The 19,340-nt window shown below is 49.9% G+C and overlaps 1 protein-coding gene across 3 annotated transcripts in view; it reads left to right on the top strand.

Moving 5' to 3' along the window:
- The window catches only part of ASTN2 (astrotactin 2), a 261,724-nt gene that overhangs the window by 116,892 nt on the left and 125,492 nt on the right, over window positions 1–19,340 (top strand). For all 3 annotated transcript variants that reach the window (XM_085239624.1, XM_085239626.1, XM_085239625.1), the window contains exon 11: window positions 17,565–17,715. In XM_085239624.1, the coding sequence (XP_085095750.1) occupies window positions 17,565–17,715 (151 nt within the window). The remainder of the gene's footprint in view (window positions 1–17,564; window positions 17,716–19,340) is intronic.

The raw sequence follows: 19,340 nt of genomic DNA, 5'->3' as shown, positions 1-19,340 counted from the left end.
TTAGACACACTTGGGCAGAGCTGAAGGTGTTGGCTCTGAAATGTGGTTGCTCTGGAATTGGATGCAGCTTTGGTCTGTAACATACTAGTTTGTAAGGGGTTAATGATGAAATGGTGGGTGGTTTAATAAAGAGCTTCTTGACCTGTAGAGTCCGAGAGGCAAATACGTTGCTTATAACCATCTATGGCAGGGCTGATCCGTGTGTAATGGGCTCTGACATCTGCTAGGGCTCAGCTACCTGAGTAAATGCTGCGGAGCAGCTGCTGTGTGCCAGCTCCCCAGGGGGGTGCCCTGAAAACCCTGTGGAAAGGGATGGAGTTAACCTGCAGCGAGGCTCTTGAACCCAGCCCCTGTTTATTCTGTGTGTGCCCATGCTGACAGCCTGTCATCTGCTATTAACTCTCATTGGAAGTGTCACTGCAGGCTCTTAGCACCAGAGCTGAGTTTCTCGGTGGCAGAGCCTGGTGCACGAGGTCCCCGTGTGGTTGGGTGTTGGTACCCAGGGGTGTTCCTCCTCTTGATGTGCACTGATGCTGTCCTCTGGGAAAGCAGTGGATTCCTGCTCACCACCTGCCCCGTGGTGATGGTCTACCCAGGATCTGATAGTTGCATTCTGTTGGGTCCGAATCTCCCTGCTGAAGGACTCTGTTGTTTTAGCAGCAGTGGAAAGGAGCTCTCATAGACCTGCTCCAAGTGGCTGGAGTGGACACCTTGAGCCGACCCTGTTTCTTATGGGTAGGCTATTCCAGGGTATCCATTTCCTCTCTGAAGAGGTGGCTCATGTTCCCTGTTCCTGCAGGGAGGTGTGGAGGCTGTGGTTATGCTCCTTCTGGTGGGAAGGGAGATGTGTGAGGCAGGATGTGGTGCTGTGCTGATGTGAGCCTAGAAGGCATGGCAAGGTGTGCTATGGAACCTGGCTTCTTGGCTCTCTTCAACGAGCTTCTCAACTAAATGCAGACCCGGAGAGCAGCCTGGGGGTCTTGGTTGTGAGCCTTTTGGATTTGTCAGCTATAGCTTTGCAGAGGTTGAAGGAATTAGGAGATTTGCCTTCTGGCTCTCTGGCCTTTTTGCTGCTCTGGAGAGCACTAGGTAGATGTGGGGTCCTGTTCCTCCATGCCATTCCTGCAGGGCTGTGCAGCTGCATGGGATGGGTTTGCAGGGTATCTGGGGGCATCCCAGAATGCTTCCAGGAGCTCCTCATCTTTGCTGCTGTACCTGCAGCACCTGGTCATGCAGACATAGGGCCATCCCACATCAGCCCCATATAATTTAGGGGTAGTGTGTGGGTCTGGCTGTGTGGGCTGTAGCAGATAAGCAGAGGGGTATCCCTGAGTTCCGGCGCCTCGGTGGCATCTGTGCCATCTTGTGTATGCCGGCACATTGCCTGCAGCCACTGGGATTTTCTGACCTTTGTGAGGTTTCTATCACCTTGCCTGGCTTTTCCTGGCAGGAGCAGGGCTGGGGGGGCTGAAGCAGGCTGAAGGGAGAGGAGCAATCTGTGAAGCTGTTTGCAGTCTCATGGATTCTGCCCATCCCTGGGTCAGGCGCCCACACAGCCACTTCCTCAGAGCTTATCCACAGAAATAAAAGTGAGTGCAGAACGCTGTGCGACCTATTTAGGGAAGGCACGTTTCTGCTCTGCCTTGTGCTGCGCAGTCCTGACAAATCCACTGCTTTGTCCTCTGCCTACAGCTGAAATCACAATCCGTTTAGACTCATCTGCGTTTGGAAATCGGTTACCTTTGGTCTGCAGTTGTCTTTTTTTTCTCTTATCCCAAAAATGGGGCACAGGCATTGCTGTGTCTACTCCACTGATGTGCTAGGTAAGACTGTGCCCTATGTGTCTCTTGGTTAACTTCACCTGTGCTGAGAAATATCTCCAGTTATGATGTTTGAGCTTGGTGAGCTGCCCTGCAGAGCCCCACTCGCACCCCTAGAAATGCTCTGTGCTGGCAAAGGTTGCTCCCTTTACCTTGCCAGGAGGTCAGGTGCCAGCAGAACGTGGAGGAGGACGCGTAGATGCAGGAGGTTGCACTATGGAGCAGCTTCCCAGCTGCAGTGGAGCAGTTTCTGTGTCCATGTTTGCTTTTTAGGGGCTGAGGGAGGGACACATGCATCATCCTTTAAATGCACGTAGGTGTGTGCAGTGGGATTTTGACCCGGTGGAGCACTGGTTTGTGAACAGTTGTGAGCTTTTGGAAAGTCTCACTGCTTCTGGCTGTCACTGGCAGCACAGGGAGCACGTGTATGAGATTATGAAGCCCAGTCCAGGGAAGTCTGCTTCTCAGTTCCTCTGTTCTAAAGTAAGGATTTCTTCATCAGGGCAGCCTCTGATGTGGCCAGAGGTGTTTTTGGGATGGGAGTGGCTTTGGCATGGTCAGGCATCAGACCAGTGCTCTGAACATCAACAAGGCAATAGGAGCCAAGCTGGGAAGTCAAGTCCTACAGACCTGACAGCAGCAGATTTTGCTTCCCAGCTCCTCCTTCTTCCAATGAGAACTACCTGACATTAGTGCTAATCAATCCCCAAACAGCGTGAGCAGTGTTGCTGAAACCTGCCCTTTCACCATCCAGCACAACTCACAGTTCTTTATGATCTCTCACTGCCTTGCAGCTGAGTGTGAATCCCAACCTGGGGCTGCTTTCCTAATGACTTTCCTGCATCCTCCTATGGAAATACCTCAGAGATCGAGGAGAAAAAAAAGCCCTTTATTACAGAGAGAGGAGTGATCTGATTCATGGCAACCCACCCATTGGGTGTACAAGCTGAGCTGACCAGTTAGCATGCCCAAGATCTTCCTGAGCTCATCCTGCCTTCAAGCCCCGTTGGTCTTCTCCATCATCCATCCAACCTGGCAGTTTCCTCGCCTCCCAGCACCCAGAGCTATCCAAGAAAGGATTTCCTGGTTCCTCCCAGTGACAAAACCAATACCAAAGGCTTCCATTAATATTCCAGGAGTGGCAGAGAAGATTGACTGCCTCATTAGCAGGCATCGTGTGAAACTCTGACAATAATTAACAACTCAACGGTCTTATTTGCTGGCCTATCACAGAAGTATTCAATCAAAAATGTAATTTGCTCGACGCTCCCATTTACCATAAAGAGAATATTCCTTCAAAGTTTTAAATAGACTAATTAAGAGGGAAGAAATACAGGGAAAAAAATTATTAACAGTATAGTTTTAATGGGAAATTACTGGAGCATATTAATAATGCAATAACCATTTTTAACAGCTGTCTGTCAGTTTGTGGGCCGGGGTAATTAAATTAGTCACTAAAGGGTTAGTCAAATTAGGCGTCAGAGAGCAGCGCTGGGGCTAACGAAGGCACGTCAAGCTTAATGCTCCAGCACAGGGAGGACGAGGAGGAGGAGGAGGGGATGGAGGCAGGAAGCACTTTGTGCTGGGGTCACCCCACGCTGCCAGAGGTTGTGCAGAGCATTGCGAGCCCTACATGGGGCATTGCCCCTAAAAGCCCCTGGGGTGCAGCAGGACTCTGAGTGTGGGGATGGGGCAGCAGAACGCTGGCTGTGGGCTGGCTGCTCTCCAGGAAAATCACAATTTAAGAATGAAGAAAAAACAAACACCAAAAACCTCCTCTCTGAGCATGTGCACGGCCTGCAGTGGCCTCCTTCAGCCTGATGTTGCTGCAGGTTTTAATCTCTTTGCAGAGCCAGAAAGCAGCTGTGCAGGGGCTTTTTGGCAGTTGCTACCAAGGCTTTATGTTCTGCGGGTTTCAGGCTTGTTTTCCCCCTGCCTCCTCCCTTTCACCCTTTTTGAAATGAATCTCAGTTAATTTGGGATGTTGTTGAGTCTGAAACACATCTTTCTTGCCGCCAGCCTATTAAAAAATGTATTTACAGCTCCATAAAGCAAAGCCAGCTGTCAAGGTAATGTCCTGCTGGCTCAAGTGTGTTCAGGGCACGGGATAAGGATGTGGGGAGGTGCTTGCATGATTGCAGTGAAGATTTTAAGCTGAACAAAGAACTTTCAGGCCGGGAAAATCATTGCATTTGCCTGGGGAGGTGTTTGTAGGAGGCCTGGGGTTCCCTGCCAGAGAACGGTTCCTGCTGTGATTCACTTTCCTTCTCTGCTCACTAAATCAGGATGAGGATGTTGGCCTCTGGGTCTGTGTGGGAAAGGATTGCTCCTTCCAGTGTGCTCCTCTGAGACTTCAGACGTGTCCTCCAGTTTGTATTGATGGAGTGGGACCTTTTCTGTAGTACGTCCGTGTTGAAAAACAAACCAACTCAAAGCAGTACACCTGCTTTGCACAGGTGATTCTCTGATTCTTCAATAAACCCTCACCCATCAGGAGGTACCAAACATGGCTGGGGCTTCTGGAGGGCACAGAGCTTTCTGAAACCACGGCCTCAGTCATGCAGAATAAGAACGTGTCTTTCCAGATACTAGCTAGCAGCCTGGTCTGTTCTGTACATTCCTCTTGGTCTGATTTTGCAAAGAAGCTCTTGGGTTTTGAAATAGGCTGAAGTCAGGTCCAGGCCTGTGTGTTCCCATGAAAAGTTTCAATTTTCATCAGTCAGTGGGGTTTGGTAGCATCTTTTTTTTCCATCACACCCAGTTTAAGCTGACTTCAGAGACACCCCTGCCTACCTGAAGTACTTGGGACTTTGTGTTTGGTTTTTTTTTTATATCATTAAGGTGACTGCAAAGTAAGTGGTTCCTTTAGCTGAATGCTTTGGGGAAAACAGTAATTCTGTTATGCAGTAGAAGATGGTGCCTTGCTGGAAGGGTAGAAAAGACCCACTGGATCCATGTCATCTGGCAGTAAAACCACCCAATCTCCTGGATAACCCAGCAACTGCATGAACACGTTCCCAGCTATTCTGCAGCTTGGGGAAGGGCTGGGCAAGGCACTCTGGCAAAGGCAGGCTCTGCTCTTTCTCACGTGTTGGAGAGTTACGAGCCGTATAGATTATTTTAATGGCGGTATTACTTCCAACTGTGCCTCTACCATCTGTTCTTCCCCAATTATGGATGCAAAAACCCAGCATGTTTCTCCATTCCGGCAGTAGAGAATGAAATATAAGCGCTATAAAAGGGTGTCTATTCCTTGAACAATGGAGTTGGCACCTGCAGTATTTCGCTCACGCTCGGTGGTCAGCATGCCCTGCCTGGTCCCAGCACCGCTCCCTGCTGATGCCATGAGCCACACTGACAAAAGAAAGAAACCCATGTGCTGTATGATTTGTCCGAGCCGTGTGGGGTAGCAGAATTATTAATACTGACCAGGCGTTGTGATGCTACAAAACTCAACAAGAATCTCTTACCTCCAGTGTGGTGATAAACGGGACTGAGGCACAGCAGGAGGGAGGGAATTAAGGCAGGACATCAAAGACTGGCTTCCATCAAGTAAATCATGCCATTGCTTCAGTAAAAGAACCCTTAAATGTTTTATTAGGGATTTTCAACAACTACCAAAATTAAGATGGAAGGGATGAATTATTAAAAAATAGATTAACTAAACTAGCCTCTGAATTAAACATGGAAGGTAACTATGAGGAGCAGCGCTGTGCACTGCGGGCAGCCAGTCCTTCAGCTGGGCTCGGTGCAGAGGGGAGCAGTGCAGGTGGGATGGATGTCATACAGGGTGTTGGGTGCTGACATTGGGTGGGCTGCTGGCTCAAGGGACCAGCTGGGCCTGAGTGGGCTGTGCTGGGGATGCTGGGGGTGCCTGGCTCTGCCCAGAGCTCTCTGCACTCCTGTATGTGCTGCAGCCCTTTACAAAGTGAGACAGTGCTGTCACAAAGTGGCCTGGCGATCTAAATTTGCTGTTCCAGACCCTGGAGGTCTGATCTGACCCAATGTGATGCGCTCAGCCCATGTATATGGAGCACAGAGAGCAGGAGGTGAGGAGATGCTTTTCTCCCTGTTATTTTTGCTGTTCCTGCCTCCGGGAGGTGGGCGCACTGTCTCTGGGTGCTGAGCACAAGATACGATGGAATTTCTCTCTGTTTGTTCTCCCCACTACCTCTCTTTCTTCTTTTTCTCCCGACTCATTCAAAGCTCTTACATGCGAGCCCACAATGCAGCTCCTGTGAATGCCAGCAGTCGTACAGCCGCTAGGAACAATTCACAGTATCTGCCACAGCACTGCTTTAAGGTTCACTCTAATGGAACAAGTGGAAGCTTCATTCATAATAATAATAAAGCACTATTTTGCAGTTATATACCGCTTTTCATCTTCACGACTCAAAGCAGCATTAATTAACTGCACGGCACCGTGGGAGCTAGGTAACTGTTGTTGTCCCCATTTCACAGTCTGGAGCAGTGACATATCTGGAGTTGGTCGCGGTTGTGCAGTAATTCAGCATCAGAGAGGCAGTAAATCCAGAAACGCCAACTCCTGCTCTGTGCTTTATTTCTGGGGAACGTTCTCTCCTCATTCCTCTGGCAGAGCAGCCCCTTAGGAGATTTAAAGTCATCTTCATTTCTTAAGCTGAGCGTCGGGTAGAGAGGGGGATGTCGCTGGAGTTGAACTGAGGCCGAGGGGGGCTCCTGTGATGTGAAGGGAAGCAAGTTCCACGCCCCCAGGCTGGCGGTCGGCGGTCGTTTCAGCTTTGCTGGGCTCCTTCCTCCTTCCATCGAGACAGAAAAATTGGAGAGGCAAGTTCTCTTTGGTCTGTCCTTTCACAAATATCTATCCATAAGCCTGTTTCGGTAAAATGGTAACAGGCAAAGAAAAAAACCTCAAATTCAGGCTGTTTTCGTGCTTGTAAAAGCTCGGGTTTGCTCTCTGGTGAGCTCCAAAATCTCTTGCTCAACTCTTTTTCCAAGGGTCACATTAGCAGCCATTCCTAGAGATGCTCCTCATTGACTACAAATCAGTTTTTTCCCTAAGCCACCAAAATCTTGGTCAGTATTTTGAAAGGGCATTTGTCTGGGAGGCATTGGGTCAGCAGCACTGCATGACCGTGGCCAAAACATCACCGGTGACCGGGGACGCAGTGCGTACCACCGAGTGCCACACATCCCCAGGAGCCCCCCAGGCTCTGTGTGCTGCAGGGACCCCACGTCCCTGTGTGCAGCATCCCATCACCTGCAGGGCTGAGCATTTCCCACCACCTGGCACGGCAGGGATGGTTCCCTCCCTGGAGGCATTTCCCAGCACACCCAGCCGTGCCGCAGCCCCACAGCTGCCCCTGCCTGGAGCCGCTGGCTGAGAGCCTGCAGTCTCACTGCCCACAGCCTCCTTTGTATTCTCTCCTCACCCTGCCGACCTTAGCTGGTGTTTTGTGCTGTACAAACGCCCGTTTTGTACTGAGCAGGTTCCCGCTGTTGCCTCCTCAGCACTGGATTTTACGTTTCTCTCTCTCATATCTGGTGAAGGAAGCAGACTGTATTCCCTGTGGTCCCCTCACGTCCCTGCAAGCAGGCTTCAGGTTAGCGTGGAAAAATTTCCATTTAGTCCCTTTCTTTAAAACAGACATGAAAATAAAGGTGGTGGGTGGAATGTGATGGGGAGAAAGAGGGTGGTCTTGCAGCACGCAAAGGTTTTTCTTTTCCTTTCTTCTCTCCCCTTCTCCTCTTCCGCTGTGATCAGTCTCCAGTTGCAAAATGTGCATCCAGAAAGCAGATTGCCCAGCAAGTTTCTCCTGATCTGCTTTGACAGATCCATCCGGGCAGGAGTGCTGATGGCCACATCCCCTGTGTCAGCATCTCCTCATGTAGTTGTGGTTCACACTGAGCATCCCCGCTCCCAGTGGCTGCTGGCAGAGCTGATGGCTGAGGTCAGGATGGCTCCAGGGTAGGGATGCTCCCATCCCATGCACCCCTGCCATTAGCTGCTCAGCCCCTTGCTTCCCATGCAAGCTCTGCTGTAGCAGGGCTCTTTGAAACACATTTGGTGTGGGATGCTTTCAATCACTGACCTGGGTAAGGAACCTGCCAGCAGGCACAGGGCATTCTGCCTTTAATAAATGCGTGCATTCTTCATGTTGTACTTTGGAATGAGATCTCATGGAGATGCACAGACAAAGGCAGGATGTCTCCAGGTCTTTGGTACATGGGTGAGTCCAGAGGAGCTCCGAGGAAACCCAGACATGATGTGTGAGCACAGTGCTGCCTGTTGAGTGGGGCTTCATGATGCTCAGTCATGTGTATGTGATGCCCTGTGTACTTATCCTGGGATGTGTTCAAGGCCAGGTTGGATGGGGCTCTGGTTGGTGCTGATTTAGGGGTTGGCAAACCTGCCCACAGCAGGGACTGGAACAGGGTGGTCTTTGAGGTTCCTTCCAACCCATGGCATTCTAGGATTCTGTGATGCTGTGTGGGGTTGGGGTGCCCTGTTCTAAAGGCACCACAGCTGAGCCACACAGCAGAGTCCTGAGTCCTGGCCCCAAGAAATCCCAATCTCCTGTGCAGGGTTCCCATGGGAAACAGGACAGCTGCTCCCCACCTGAGGTATGGGCTTGGCTGCTCCAGTTCCTTGCCTTTAACCCTCTCCCCTCCTCAGGTGAATGATGATGTTCTTTTTTCCAACACTCAATTCAGTTTATCTTGTGTATTGACCCAAGCAGAAAGTCAATGTTTTTTTCATCTGTCATTTGCACTGATGGCAGCCAATTTGGGTAGGCAGGAGCAAAAATGGTTGCATCAGAATTCAGTGCCAGCTTACGTCTTATTTTTTTAAATGCTGCTTATCCTTTTTTTTTTTTTCAGTACACACCTGGCCCCGGACACAGCATTTGCTACAGGATATAGCTGCAGGCAAGGCTAAAAATGTGCAGCCATCACCCCTGGGGCTGCAGAGCCAGGAGGATGCCTGCGGGGCTGCTCGTTATGGGCACTGGGGGCTGCCCACTGCCTGCGGTGTGCGCAGTTTGGTTATGAAGTGGTCACATCTGCGGGCTTCGTGCACATCTTAAGCTCTGCATCTTCCTTTGAAGTCTGGAGGCCACACTTTACAGCTTTCCCCAGGTTAGAGGGGTGTGCAGGCACTGCACTGCAAGCTGTCCAGATCTGTATTTTGTGTCTGATGGCAGAAAGCTTGCTTGCTGTCCATAGAGACCTCGCTTCTCTGCTTGGGTATTCATAAGAGTGCAAGTCAGCAGAGGTTCAAAACTAATAAATGAGCAGAGTTGTTCCGTGCACTGGTCTAAACACAGCTTTTGACCCAAAAAGCTCCCAAGCTGGGCACAGCTGCTTTTTAAGCAGCAGGGATGTGCTGACAGTGCTCATTTTTGCAGTGGTCAGAAGATTAAGGAGCTTGTGGTGCGTTCATGGGGAAGGTGCAAACGAGGTGAACCTTCTGGCAGGGTGTGGGCAGCTTTGGGTTACAGTCATGGTGGTCTGATGGGGCATGGGTGCTGCGCAGGGGAGTTCTTGGTGCTCCCCAACCACTGATGCCAGTTGTTTCCCATGCCAGTGATGGCATCTCCAATCCCGTGCTGCACTTCTTCAGGGAATTAAACCAGGAGAAAGTGCTGGTTGCTGCATGGGAGGAAGGGTTTGCTCTTTGGGTGTCCTCACCCAGTCAGCAGCGGGATGGATCCTTACTAAAGGCAGTGACAGATTGGAGTGCTCCAAGGACCAGATCCACAGACGTGGAGTCTCTGGAAGGGTTGGGTGACCAGCCAGCTTCCCAGTGTGTGCTGCACCTTGTGACAAGCCCGGCTGTGCTCCCAGGAGCTGCTAATGAATACTGGGCACCTTGCATAACACAGTCTGCATTGAGTGCCTTAGATAAGAGCCAAGGCCCTTTGAAAAAACCCATCCATATGGGCAGAAAATCCCTATGCAAATCTCTCCCCAGGTATAAAATTAATTGGATTCCAACTTCAAAGACTGCTTCGGGAAACAAGCTCTAAATAACCTAGTTGTGCCTCAGTTCCTCTGTCTGCAGACACTCACCTGGCTTTTTCAAAATCATTGAGTTTTGCTGATAGAAGGTGCTATATATAGCAGCAAAGCTATGCATATATGTATACTTATGCATAGAGGCACCCCTAGTAAGTGACCCAGTGGTTTTGTTAAGTGCAGCTTGCTGGTTTGGCTCTCCAAACAGCTGTGGTTTTGCATCTTACGGGTGCTGGGCAGCACCACAGACAGCTGCAGCAGGACCAGGGAACGCAGTGGGGCCTGGGACTGTGCTGGGTTTAGGAGGAGATGCAGGGGGATGTTCCTGTTTGCCAAGGGCTCAACCCCATCACTTCCCGAGAGATCAATAGGAGCAGCAGGTGCTCAGCAACTGTGAAAAATCAGGGGATAAGCGTTTGGTCTAGCAACCTGGCCATTTCCTATTTATCTAATCTAATTCTATTGGCATTTCTAAAGTGCTTTTCGCCACTGCATCTAAGCACTTTACGTGTATCTTGGAAAAACCCACAGCTGTTCTGTAATTAGGGCTTCTGAGCCTGGGATGTGGGCTTGTCCTGGTGCCTGTGTGCAAGTGAACAAATGGGATACTGCTCACAACATCCAGCTTCTCCTACTGACCCGCACAAATCACTGCAATGTCAGATCCAGAAGAACCTGCTAGACCACACAGTTTGCCCCAAATACTCTCAAAGGCTGTAGAATGGAAGGGAAAAAACCAATGAGATTGTGCCTAAGCAAACTTTGAAGGCTGAGTGATAGATATCCTCTGGCTGAGGTTTGCAAACTTGCTGCTGTCGCTGTACTTGGGGTGGGGGTTGGAGGGGCTGACCCATCTCGTGTGTTCAGCCTTTAATAATTTGGATGAGACATCTCATGCCTTCTGTCTGGGATTTTGCTCGATTGCTTCCTTGTCTAAGATTTCTTTTGCTCCTCCAGGCAAAACTGCTGTAGAGGACGGAGGCAGATGTTTGTATGACATGTGCAGCTCTTACAAGCAAAAAAAAACAAACCAACAACCAAAACCCTCATTAATTTGTCCAGCTTAAAGGCTTTCCCGAATAACTCAAATTGCTACACACGGAGTGAGGTCTTGTTTAATTTTAGCAGCAGTGGGCAGTGCTCTCCTTGCCTGAGCACAGCCTGTGTCCCTGCCCCACAGCAGCTCCCAGAAGTGTCAGGCTGGGTCTAGGGGGGAATGGGATGTGCTGGGATGAGAGAGGAGGGGGGTGGTGGAGCAGGAAGGTCCCTGCTCCTGCAGGCTGAGGGAGAAGGGCTGAGCAATGTTGCATCCAGCAGTTGTGTGTGATGAATTCCCTCTTTTCCTATGTAAACTAACCTGCAACACCTTCCCTTTCCTCTCTTCCCAGAGTAAAACTGTGCGTGACCTCTCCTTTAAAAAATGCTATTACGGTTGCAGAGCTCCAAAGCGAATAGTTGGCAGGGTCAGCTCGCTGTGCAGCCTCCAGGCAGCCCCTCGGTGTGGATGCGTTATGAAGCCTGCTTTAATGGCATGGCCATTGTACTGGCTTTTCACCTTTGCCTCGTTCAGCACAGGCAATGAACCTGCTCTGGGAATGATCTGCATTAATGTGGAGCAGTAAAAACTTCCACCTAAGTCAGTGAAAGCTACTCTGCGAGTAGAGGAAGTGTCATTTAATGCTAAGTGCTCTGAAAAAATCAAGTCTAAATGTCACAAATTTGGTGCATGTAGTGGATATTTTCTTGCGTTACTGTTCCTGGGTCTTGGCTCCCCATCTGTAAAATGGGGATGATAACGGCGAGATTGAGAACTTAATCACTTTATTGGTTGTGAAATACTGCTGCTTTCTGGTGTTGAGCAAAGAATAAGCACTCGTGAGGAGCTGAGTAATCGCCATGGAGAGCAGAGTAAGGCAGGAGCTGTGTGCTCTCCAGTGAGGAGGAATGAAGGCACTGGGGAGCTGCCAAAGGAGCTGTTTGTAGGGCAGTAAGAATCCAGCAGGCGTTCAGCAGGACCTGGGGTGGATTTTGGGATGTCCCAGTGCTGAGCTCTGAGCTGCTGCAGGCACCCCAGTACTGCTCAGCACCATCCCTTCTGGCAGCAGGGCAGGATCCCTTTGCTGGAGGAGGTCCCACCATGCAGCTGTATGGGTTTGGGTTTGGGACCAGTGCCCCTCCAGGGCTCAGTTGGAAATACCAGCCTGAAATGTATTTACAAGTTGACAAGTTTGAAATGAGTCTGTCGAGGGGATGGGATGGAAGGAATTGCTAGGCAAACGGAGCTAATAAAAATATTAATTAGCATAGAGAAATCATTTGATAATTTTCATTTATGTATTTTTTAATTATGCATTGCTTCCATGACTGATAACCCCGCACCATTAGTGTGATCCATTTTGCTAGATAAACATTTTACTTTGTGAGTTAATTAGTGTTCAATTACTATCAATTACTATGTATTACTACTACCAATTCCATGTTAAACAGGCAGATTCCACCGCTGCTAATTGTTTCATTTATAACACTTGGAACTGTTTGGAAGCCTGTTGCGTGGGGTAGGGGGTCCTGCAGGGCTGGGGGTCTTGGATGTCCCCTGCACTCCTCTTTGTGCCTGCAGCTTTCTTGTCCTGGTGCTCCAAGTGTGACCATTTCCTGCCATTTGATTTCTTAAGATGTTGAATCTGTGCTTTTCTTCTGGTGTGCTGCAGCTTTTTGAACTGTTAGAAATCGTGTTGGAAAGTTTTTTCCTTCGCAAGTGAAATTGGGAATAGTGCTGCACAAAGAATGAAGGGGAAGGGAAGGAGAGGGAAGGGAAGGAGAGGGAAGGGAAGGGAAGGGAAGGGAAGGGAAGGGAAGGGAAGGGAAGGGAAGGGAAGGGAAGGGAAGGGAAGGGAAGGGAAGGGAAGGGAAGGGAAGGGAAGGGAAGGGAAGGGAAGGGAAGGGAAGGGAAGGGAAGGGAAGGGAAGGGAAGGGAATTGTCAGGCTCACCTTGGATAATTGTGGTGCCCTTGTAGTTAATAACAAAAGCTAATGCAACTAAATTAGGTATGTCTGTCTCTCACTGCTGACACAGTCAACCGAGGAAAGCGGATTGCTCCGCAGTAATTTGGAACAGTCAGCTGAGAGCAGTAGCTGAGGTTTTAGGAGCAATTGTTCCAATATCACCAAGATCTGGGGCTCTGTGTTTGTGGGAAAGGAAGAAAATAGTTTCATAAGGGTTGGACACCTTCAAAAGAGGGAAAGTCATATCCCTGCCTGGAGTAATTAGCACCTGGCGAAGCTAACAAGGAATGTGGGGAAGGTGCACAGCCAGCAGGGATGTGTGCCCGGCGTGGAGGGGCTGAGCCCTGCAACATGGCCCAGCACCTCCAGGACATGTGCATTGCAGGATGGGCTTTGTCAGCTTGCTTTTGTTGTGTGCTGTTTGTTTGTTTTGTTTTGCTTTAATTAAATTTCTGGTCCTTCTGGTTGCCAAGGCGCGCTTCAAAACACTCCGATGGAGCGCTGGTTTTATTGACTCTCCAGCAAGTTATTGAAGCGTGGTAGGAAATGCTTCACACTTTCAACCTCAAGGTTTTTTGGAGAGCTTTTTTCTTTTTTTTTTTTGCAAGTGTTTATTATAGCTTTACCGCAAGAAATGTGCTATCAGGAAAACTGATAGTAAGCAGCTCCTCGGCACTGTGTGACAGGTAGCTCCGCTGAGTGCTGTCTCTGGTGTCACCCAAGTAAGGAGGAGTTCTCCCAGTTTAGGACCTAGCCTGGATGACAGCTTGTCTTCAAACCTCCCACCACTGTTAGAACGACTGAAAAATGCCCGTGGGTACGCCAGGCTGATTTGAGAAACTCATCTCTTTACATAAAATAATAAATCTGCTCCATAGCCACACGTCGTGCACCACATTAGGAAATGCAGCACTTGAAATTCAAAACTGCAAAGTCAGAAAATCATAGAACCACCAAGGCTGGAAAAGACCTCCAAGACCATCCAGTCCAACCGTATCACCAATATTTAATAGGAGCCCATGTCCCTCTGTACAACATCTACACGTTGCTTGACCGCAAGTCCGTAAGGTAAAGGTTGCCACTGCCTTTGGGGCTGCCCTGTGGCCTCGCAGCACCATGCATGCCTTCCCAGTGCAGCTCAGCTCTACCCCTGTGGGGCTGTCCCTGCTGCGGGGCTGGGTTGGGGTGCAGTTGATTACTTATTGCACATTTGTTGTAGTTTGGGTGTTTAACAGCACGGCTCTTTATGAAAACAGCTGAGCCTGGAATGGTCTGTGAGTGTCTGAAGTGCTACAAGCACTAAAAATAACTGCAAGCATCTGAAGTTGGCCACCTAGCAGTGGCAAACACCTTTAATTCGCATTGCTTGTTGCCTTGGTTCCTCAGCTTGAGCAAGAAGAAGAGAAAACACAGGGCTGTGGGCAGAGCTGCGAAACAAAGTGATGTGGGTGAGGCTTCAGGGTCTTCAGTTGTAGCTTCAGAGCAGGGAAGCCCCCAGAGGAAAAGCATGGCTGCTTTAGCAGAGGGAAAGGAGATGTGAGGGGAAGGAGGAAAGGAGCAGAAAGGATGGGAGTGGGTCTGAGAGCACATGAGGTCCTGAGAGAGTGTTTTGCATGAAAGGGAATGAGGTCCCCTGGCTCAAATGGAACTTCAGCTACTGCTCTGAGTAAATCTGTCCTTAGGTGAGACGTCCCATGCCTAGGGAGGAAGGCAGAAGGAATGAGAGATTTAAGGGAAAAGGGCAAAGCTTGCATGATGGCAGAGCACAAGCTTAGTTCCGACTGGCATCCTTTTGTTCCTTGTTTTTCTCAGCTATGGTTAACCTTGTAAGACACTGAAGCCTTTAACCATTAGCAGGCACGAAAAAGGGGCAGCTAAGTTGAATAACACCCACTAATCCCCTTCCAGAATGAGCTGGAGAGAAGAGTCACTGTGATGCTCAGGAGCTTATTCAGAGTTGAGTACTTTGGAGGCTTTGAGAATTGCATGGTGTTGATATTTCATGAATAAATAACCCACAGCAATATTTGTCGCTGAATCTGCTTCATTAATGAGGTCCTGGAACAAAGGGGAAGGACGGAGGGCTGCGACGGGATTGAAGACAAAAGCTTTTTCAAGTGATTCAATATGCAGGTGATGGGAAGTGGCACGGGGTGGGTGCAGGAGCTGTGTGGTGATGGAGAGCAGGGCTGCTGAGCATCACGTGGACCACTTACTGTGAAGTAAGTTGTCAGAAGAGCAGGTTTTACCAAGGCATGGTGTGTGATCAGAGGGTTGTGGTGGAGAGGGGAGTGTGTTCGGCTGGTGTGTGCCATTTGGGAGGGCTGGGGAGCTGGAGCAGGAACATGCATGGCTCAGAAACGTGCTTGTGGAGAGAAGCTGGCATCAGGAATGGGCTCACTCAGCTCTAAGCACCCTTTTCTAGAGGACTTGATGTCCCCTTCAGGCTGGTGGGGAGCAGCCCCGTCCTCTTCCCAGCAGGCCTCCAGCGTAGGGGATGCGAGATCTGTGCAAAACTCTTTTCCCTTATAGGAAGCTGCAGCATCCAGGTAGGAGCCCCAGGAGCACCAAGGACGGGGCTGGGGGAGATAGAGGAGAATGGGGACATTGCAACATCACCTCCATCTGTGTTTCCCTGCCTCCTTGGGCAGCTAATATGTTAAGATGTGTAATGACTCGTTCAGGCTCACCTATGGGGATCTGCTGTGCCAGGCCCCAGGTCAGAGAGCAGATTCCCACTGCCCCAGGGCACGAGCAGCCGTTGGTTTGGGCTTCCAGCTTGGCATTATGCAAGCACCTCATCGATGTGGGCTGAGCATCTGGCCCCAGATGGAGCTGAGCTTTCCAGGTGGGTGGAGGGAGAGTTGTCACGGTTGTTGTATTTTTATTTAAAAAAGAAAATATCTCTCTATGTTTACAAGCAGCGTTTTTGGTTAATGAATAATACGGCCTTTCTGTTCCCTCTTTCCTCTGCCGATATACGCACCCTGATCTAATATATTCTGCCTTTCTCACTGCCTCACTTTGGAGGAGCTGCAAATTCTAGTGGGAACAGAATGCTAATAGAAAAGGGCCTCTAAAGACATTTGAAACATGACCAAGAAAGTACAGAGGGAGATTGAGCTCCAAATATGCTGCAAAATCTAGGAGATGGGCCAAGAGAGGGGGAATATGGGAAACATGATCATTGAGAAGGAAAAGTTAATTGGGAAACATTAATTGGGGTGAAAGTGGGCAGCACAGGTGGTGAGTCCCAGCTTCTAGAATCCAAGGAAATACAAAATCTGAACATCTGACCTGAAAACAGTGTAGGGCTTCATTATGTTGGGTATGTCGTTGGATAATTTCGAGCCCTCGTGTTTTCAGGAAGAAACTTGGTTACACCCTAAAGGCTCAGAAAGCAGAAGGCAAAGTAAGAAAAGAGCTCTCCTGATGATTGATTTATTTTTAAAACCTCATCATTTTCCTGCCAATCTCATTACCATTTTTTTTTCGATGCCTGACTCATGGTTTTTTGAAGGCACAGTGTTGGTGGGGCTGCGTGCGTGAGCGTGACGGCGCAAGTCCCTCCTCCGACAGGAACGTGGTGCTGATCCTCAAGGGTTGCTGAATATTCTTCCTCTGCTGTTTTCTTGCCAGGTTTTTGCATTGAAACCCCAAATCCAGAGTGTGGCAGTGGGCACTGAGTCATTGCATGGGTTTCAGGTGCCGCTGGGGGATGCTGCAGGGAAGCTCAGAGCGCTGTGTGGCCGCCCGCACTGCCTCGTGGGTGCTTTAAAGCCACAAGGGTCAATGTTTATTTGCAGCCTTCAGTGTATAACGATCTCATAAATACCCTGCGGAGGTCAAGTCTGTCTCCATCGCTGCCTGGTGCTGTGACCTTGGGTAAATGCTTTGTCTCCTGTGTGTCTGCACTGCCGGTGAGATGGGGACCGGATCTGGAGCCCACGGTGCATTGCAGCGATCTGTTAACAAATACAATGTGCTTTGAAGATGAAAAATACCTTGGAGATGCTCAAAGCTCTCAATAAGCATCTGCATTCCCTTTGCCGGAACCCAGCAGAAAGAAGTGCTGGAGTGCTTTGTCACAGACAAAATCTGCTGTGTGCGCAGCACGGAGAGGCAGGGCTGGGAGCTCCTCAAGTCTTTGAATTCATTGGTGTCATTGAATTCATTGGTGTTTGTGCTTCGTGCTCGCTTAAGGAAGAGCACAGCTGTGCCTGGGCTGTGCAGCATGGAGCTGAAGCCCACAGCCCTGGGACAGAGCCCGGGTCCCTGGCCCCACTGGCACGAGTGTCCCAGGAAAAACTAAGCTGAGTTTGTGTGGCTTTAATTCCTAAGGGGCATCCCCATGAGCTGGGTGAGGCGCAGGGCTTGGGAGGCTTGGCTCAGGTGTAGCACAGCCAGGAGCTTCGCTGTTGTGGATTTACTGTTGGTTAGTATGGGGTCGGATTCACACCAGTGATGCTAACAAGGCCTCTTGCTTGCATGAAAGTGGTGTAGGTGCTTTGCATACTCAGAGCAGGTTGGTTTTGGTCAAGGAGGTCAAAGTTACACAGCAAATTATGTAAACATACAGCAAGACCATAAACTCCTCCTTGTCTTGGCAAACTTCCTCTAGGTGGGTTTTCATCACGACAACGCCATGATTTCACCTCTGTGGATGATACACAGCAGTGCCACGCTGCGTGCTGCCGCTCCCTGCCCCTCCTGCTGCCTCTAACGGTGCCTTTTCTCTCCAAGGGAAGAAGCGATGCTGTCCACCTACTTTGAAACCATCAATGATTTGCTCTCCTCTTTCGGGCCGGTCCGGGACTGCTCCCGCAACAACGGCGGCTGCACCCGCAACTTCAAGTGCGTTTCGGATCGCCAGGTGGATTCGACGGGCTGCGTGGTACGTACAGCTGGGAGGGCCGGGGGCACGCACTGCTTCTGTCTGCATTGGCTGGGGGGCACGCACTGCTTCTGTCTGCATTGGCTGGGGGGCACGCACTGCTTCTGTCTGCAGTGATGCCCAGAGGGGTGGATTTGTGTGGTGCTCACTGCCCCGTCCCCTCTTGGCAGTGAATCCCAGGTGGGAAGTTTGCTTTAGGGACTTTGGGGATGGGGATTTGTGGAAAAGCCAAAGGGATGAGGTGGAATTTGTGCCTGGTGGGGTGGTGTCTGTGGGGCTGCTCGCTGTGCCTGTAGCAGAAGGAACATCACCTGCTGTCCCAGCCCTGGCTCTGCAGGCTCAGCCCGTCCCCCCGCCGAGGCAGGAGTTAAGTGTCTCTTTATTTATTGAAGATGTTTATACACGGCAGCAGCCTGGAAAGGTCAGACTGGAGTGGTGCCGTCTCCGGGGCGGCATTTTCATTATCCCCTTCTCCAATTGCTTGTTAAGGCCATTTAGCACGACAGCCTGATGTGTCACCGGCAGCACCCGGCCCCGCAGCGCCCGCTGTCTCCTCCTTCCTATTCCTCTCCCTTTTCTGCTTTCTTTTCCTATCGTTATTTTCTTTTGTTCTCGCCCTTACCCCTTCCCAGGGAGGGGCTCAGTTTCTGGCATATCTTTTTATTTTTTCTTTTTCCCCCTTATTTTTTTTTTTTCACCGTTATTTTGCTCTGCAAACTAATGTGCCTCGCAGACACTGTCAGAAACAATCGGGGCTCTGATTGCCCTGTGCCTCTGGGAAGAGACGCCTCTTTTTAGAAGTCAGGATATATTAAGATAGAAATTGTCAATAAATTACAGGCCCAGCGCTCACCACGGCGGCACATGGAGAGGCAGAAATTGAAAACCACGTCACTCAGGGAAAATAGCCCCCCTGGCTTTTGGAATGGTTCAGTGGGGCTGGTTTTAAAGGGAACAAAACACATCCAGCAGGAAGGAGGGGAAATCACCTCAAGGTCCATCCTGCTCCCCAGGAGACCAGGAATTGCAGCAGTGCGAGGAAACGTGGCCATTTCCTGGGGGAAAAAAAAGCGTAAACCAATGGTTCCACCATCCAGGCTCCCTGTGGGCTGTGCTCATGGCACGGGATGAGGTTGCAGGTGATGGGAGCTGGGTTGGTAACCCAGCTGCACCCTCGTGTCCCCTCGGCCACAGTCACTTGGTGACAGCATCTCTCCCAGTGCCAGGAGGGATGGGCTCATTTGTTGTACATTTGCAGGAATGTCAGTTAGTTTTAAAGCTGAACTGCCGTGAACTCAATTTGCCAATTTGGTGAGTGCTATGGGCAATATCGGGATGTAATTTAATTAAACTATCCCCTTTTTATAGAGTTCAGGGAGCACTCGCCTGCTAATTTTAGCACTAGGTTTTCCTCAGCTTTACTCTGGACACTGTTTCTCAAATAATGACATGTTGTTAATCTTTACCAGTCAACAGTTTATTAATTTGCTGAGGACCACAGAAGTATATAATCAGTGGTTCATCAATCAAGGCTAAATCCAACAAATGTTCCAGGCAGGTACCGAGCATAAAATATACATGTGGGCTTGTAAGCAATTAATACACAGCAGAGCTGGAGCCTCGCA

Source organism: Meleagris gallopavo, chromosome 19 (genome assembly GCF_905368555.1).
Source record: "Meleagris gallopavo chromosome 19, MGAL_WU_HG_1.1, whole genome shotgun sequence".
Lineage (NCBI taxonomy): Eukaryota > Metazoa > Chordata > Aves > Galliformes > Phasianidae > Meleagris > Meleagris gallopavo.
The sequence above is the reverse complement of the archived record's forward strand: the minus strand, read 5'-3'. Positions and strand labels throughout refer to the sequence as shown.